Below are 5,000 nucleotides of genomic sequence, written 5' to 3' on the forward strand. Positions count from 1 at the left end.
GGAAAGAAGGAAGGAAGGAAGAAAGGCAGGAAGGAAGGAACGAAGGAAGAAAGAAAAGGAGTGAGTGAGTGAATGAGGGACGGAGGGAAAGTGGGAGGGAGGGAAGAAGTGAAGGAGAGAGAGAGAGAGAGAAAGAGAGAGAGGAGAGAGAGAGAGAGAGAGAGAGAGAGAGAGAGAGAGAGAGAGAGAGAGAGAGAGAAAAAAGAGAAGAGGAGAGAGAAGAGAAAGGGAACAGAAAGAAAAGAAAAAGAAGGAGAGGGGGAAAAGAGGGGAGGAGAGAGAGAGAAGAGAAGAGAGGGGAGAAAGAGAGAGAGAGAGAGAGAGAGGAGAGAGAGAGAGAGAGAGAGGGAGAGGGAGAGAGGAGGAGAGGGAGAGAGGGAGATAGGAAAGGATAGAGAGAGAGAGAGAGAGAGAGAGGGGAAGAGAGGGGAGAGAGAGAGAGGAGAGAGAGAGAGAGAGAGAGACGGAGAGAGAGGAGAGAGAGAGAGGAGAGAGAGAGAGAGGAGAAAAGAGAGAAAAGAGAGGGAAGAGAGAGAGGGGAGGGGGAGAAAAGGAGAGAAAGGGGAGAGGAGGAGAGAGAGAGAGAGAGAGGAGAGAGAGAGAGGAAAAGAGAGAAGAGAGAGAGAGAGGGAAGAGAGAGGGGGAGAGAGGAGAGGAAGAGGGGAGAGGGGAGAGGGGAAAAGAGAGGAGAGAGGAGAGAAAAGAGGAGAGGAGAGAGGAGAGAGAGAGGAGAGAGAGAGAGGAGGAGGAGAGAGAGAGAGAGAGAGAGAGAGAGAGAGAGAGAAGAGTGTTCCTTTCTTCTCGACACACGCTCACGCAGGACATTATCCTTAAGGATGTTGTCTCCAAGGTGCGATTCGTTCCCTAAGTACTTACGGACACTCTCGCTGTACGGCCCTGAGGTGCGTCTGTGAGAGGTGCGCCATGCTAAGGACCTGACGAAGCCCTTAGTACCAGTGTGGACGTTGTCGACACTCATGGAGCGCTGCACGGCGCCCCGCCAGACGTCCTCTGCTCCAAGGCCGCCCGCACCCGCCCGCGCGCCCACCGCCTCGCCGGTGCCGTCCACGCCCAGCTGCTCGTGCTGCGAGTACAGCTTGGTGGTAATGTCCTTACCTGGAGGAGAAGGCGGGGCACGCGTCAGAGGAGCCGCTCTGGTGGCGCCAAGAAGTTTACGTGGCAAGCTAAAGTAAAAGACAGGATCGCAACAAAACCGACAACATTGACGAGTGGCAGTGTTTAAGGCCTGACGATTCTAAAAAAGAAAAAAAAGAGGAAAAATGTCTGTAAAGTAAAAAAAAATTAAGTTAAATTAATTCTTAGCTACTTTGATCTAAATAATTCATTTGAATCTAAGGAATCAGAGTATGATGGCTGACCGCCATTTAATGCCATGGGAATCTATCTACCGGTGTAAAATTCTTGTGAGGAAGGGTCGCACTTGCCAACCACATGCGTCGTCTCATGAGCTGAAAGCGATATTCACTCACCTCACACGTGGCATGTGGTACGCACTAACCTCCTAGGATATGCATACCCTTGCTTACCTATAAGGTTGTGCATGACGGCGCGGAGGAAGGGCCGCAGGTGCAGCACGTGTCGCAGGCGGGGCCGCGACCAGCACAGGTACTCACTCGGCTCCTCAGCCACGATGGTCACCTGGCAAGTGAAGAGTGTACATTGCGTCACTCGTCTACTGCAAAACTGTTCATGAGGGCACAGTGAGTGTTCTGGTCACCGTATAGTCGTCATCAAGCACCGGTAAGCACAGTGCAAAAGTAAAACTGAATTAGAGACACTAACACGAAAAGGGGCACAAGGTATTATACGATATATAAGAAGCATAAATAGGGAAGGCTGTGGCGAAGAAAGATGGAAGTAGTCAGTGAGTGAGAAAATGAACAGATTATAGCAAGGTAAGGCGTAAGGCGTAAAATGGAATAGGGGAAAAATGAATGGGAGCAAAGTTTCACCTGAAAGAGTTCGTCGGAGTCGTCGGCGCAGGCCTCCCACTCAGGCGAGTCGATGAAATGCGTCGGCAGAATGTTGTGCAGGTGGGTGTTGTCGCAGCTCACTCTCAGCCTGGGGGAGGACGCGCGGCGTACAGTTCAGTTCCTTCTGCAAGTCGCTATACTTTTGCGAGAACTTCAGTCAGTTTGCAAGACTCCCTCTTGCACATTCAGCATGACTTATCCTTTCACGGTTTTCAGCAAAGATTTTATACTTAGCAATTCTACATAACGTTAATGTTTCATGAGGGACATATTTCTATATCAGTGTTATGTTTGTATTTCTATACGTAATGCCCTACTTCTGTTTACATGTGTGTACAGGGTATGGGATTGTGAGAGTAATATGTGATGTATTCAACGAACACTTTGATGCATCATTAAAACCCTTTGCGTGCCATCTAATTTACAGTATGAGCATGGTTATGCATACAAAAAGTTTGTTACAGCTCACGCTTTCCTGAGAATGTTTCATTAACAAGGTACTTAGAGCAACACATTATGTAGTAATGTAGTAATGCGGCACTGGTTAGAGTACATATACGTATATGGAGAGAGAGAGAGAGAGAGAGAGAGAGAGAGAGAGAGAGAGAGAGAGAGAGAGAGAGAGAGAGAGAGAGAGAAGAGAGAGAGAGAAAGAGAAAGAGAAAGAGAGAGAGAGAGAGAGAGAGAGAGAGAGAGAGAGAGAGAGAGAGAGAGAGAGAGAAAGGAGAGAGAGAAAGAGAGAAGAGAGAGAGAGAGAGGGGGAGAGGGAGGGAGAGAGAGAGAGAGAGAGAGAGAGAGAGAGAGAGAAGGAGAGAGAGAGAGAGAGAGAGAGAGGAGAGAGAGAGAGAAAGAAAGAAAGAAAGAAAGAAAGAAAGAAAGAGAGAAAGAGAAAGAAAGAGAGAGAGAGAGTATGAGAGAAAGAGAGAGAGAGAGAGAGAGAGGAGAGAGAGAGAGAGAGAGAGAGAGAGAGAGAGAGAGAGAGAGAGAGAGAGAGAGAGAGAGAGACAGAGACAGAGAGAGAGAGAGAGAGAGAGAGAGAGAGAGAGAGAGAGGAGAGAGAGAGAAAGAGAGAGAGAGAGGAGAGAGAGAGAGAGAGGGAGGGAGAGAGAGTATTTTAACAATAACAATGATAATATTGATAATTATGATTATAACAATAATAATAATAATAATAATAATAATAATAATAATGATAATAATAATAATAATAAAAACAATAATAACAATAATAGTAATGATAATTATGATAATAATAAGAAGAATGACAATAATAACAATAAGAATAACAATGGTAATAACAACAATAATGAAAACAACAAATACAACAATTATAATACTAGCAATACAAATAATGATAATGGTAATAATAATGATGACGATGATGATGATGATGATGATGATGATGATGATGATGATGATGATGATGATGATGACGATGACGATGACGATGACGATGACGATGACGATGACGATGACGATGACGATGATGATGACGATGACGATGACGATGACGATGACGATGACGATGACGATGACGATGATGATGCTGATGCAAATGCTAATGCTAATGCTAATGATGATGATGATGATGATTATGATAATAATGATAATAATATTTTCATTATTAATAATGACATTAATAATAGTAATGATGATTATGATAATAAAAATAATGATAATAATAATAATAATAATAATAATAATAATAATAATAATAATAATAATAATAAAAGTATCAATAAAATTGCCATTTTTTCTATATTGGTATATCCCCCCCTTCACCCTCATCTCCCTGCTTTAAAAATCTTCATATTTTACCATAAGATCTTCCTGAAACTCATTTAACTTGGATTAACACCTGATCGAACCAGTTAGATTTTGTGGCACAGGCAACCCTGTCCTGAATTCCATAGCATTCTGTCAGTAACTTTTCCGTACAATCCCGCCACCTCTTTACAACTCTACCAAAAGTCTTATGTCATCTGCCCCAATTTACATTTATAATCTACCCTAATCATTCACTCGCTAACACAAATCTTAATCTACTCTGTTCTAAAAACTGCTCGTCTACCATCTATCTGGCAGATAAAATTTCATCACGATTCGAACCAATCGTGAGCCACCGAAGGCAGACGACGACGATGAAACCCGACTGTGGAGACTCACTTGCCCGACAGGAGAATCGAGAGGCGCTCGTCGGCTGCCGTCGCGTCCTCCACCGCGTACGTATCGCCCACCTCCAGCCTCATCAGCGTCGCCTCCTTCACTAGCGCGCTGAAGTTCTGCCGGTTCACCTGGCGGGGACAAGAACGGGTGTAGGAACATCAGGAGGCAGGAAAGAGGAGAGGGGGCGAGGGACGAGAAAAAGAACGAAGATGGGGAGAGGAGGAGGAGGAGAGGAAGAAGGGAGAGTAGAAGAGGTAAGCATGTGTGTGTATGTGTATATGTATGTATGTGTGTGTGTGTGTGTGTGTGGGTGTGTGTGTGTGTGTGTGTGTGTGTGTGTGTGTGTGTGTGTGTGTGTGTGTGTGTGTGTGTGCATGCGCTTCCTTGCGCGTGTGCGTTCGTGTGTGTGTGTATCTGTGTGCGTGTGTGTATGTGTGCATGCCTCTTTATGCGTGCACAAGAGCACGTGAACACCGACAATCTCGATTTTTTTCCACAGCTAACTATTCCAATTATGCCTCATTACGTGTCATTATTACCATTGCCCTCATTCGTGTCATATTTTGTGAGAGAGTGGAGGAGGACAAGGAAGAGGAAGAAGAGAAGGAGAGCAAGAGAAGGAATAAGAAGCAAGCGGCGGAGGACGATGTGCCTAGCCCAGAAATGGAATCACGAGGAGGACTCGGCCGCCGTACCCTGAGGGGCTTGAAGACCTTGGCGTAGAGGTCGGCGAGGTCCTGGTGCACCCGAGGCGGCCACACAGTATACGTCAGGTGCAGGACATGGGCCGCGTTGACCACGAGGAAGCTCAGGTTCCAGGCGAAGATGTCGGCCGCGCAG

The 5,000-nt window shown here is 45.8% G+C and overlaps 1 protein-coding gene across 2 annotated transcripts in view; it reads right to left on the reverse strand.

The window, feature by feature from the left end:
* The window catches only part of LOC119572019 (blood vessel epicardial substance-like), a 52,538-nt gene that overhangs the window by 20,191 nt on the left and 27,347 nt on the right, over positions 1–5,000 (reverse strand). For both annotated transcript variants that reach the window (XR_005228673.1, XM_037919060.1), the window contains exons 3-7: positions 4,856–5,000; positions 4,161–4,288; positions 1,974–2,082; positions 1,548–1,659; positions 877–1,116 (exon numbers count right to left, since the gene is read on the reverse strand). The exon at positions 4,856–5,000 is cut by the window's right edge and continues 125 nt beyond it. Coding sequence is in view for 1 of the 2 variants with exons in the window: in XM_037919060.1 (XP_037774988.1) it covers positions 877–1,116; positions 1,548–1,659; positions 1,974–2,082; positions 4,161–4,288; positions 4,856–5,000 (734 nt within the window). In the remaining variant the exon portion in view is untranslated. The remainder of the gene's footprint in view (positions 1–876; positions 1,117–1,547; positions 1,660–1,973; positions 2,083–4,160; positions 4,289–4,855) is intronic.

The sequence above is a fragment of the Penaeus monodon genome, chromosome 4, assembly GCF_015228065.2.
Source record: "Penaeus monodon isolate SGIC_2016 chromosome 4, NSTDA_Pmon_1, whole genome shotgun sequence".
Classification (NCBI taxonomy): Eukaryota; Metazoa; Arthropoda; class Malacostraca; order Decapoda; family Penaeidae; genus Penaeus; species Penaeus monodon.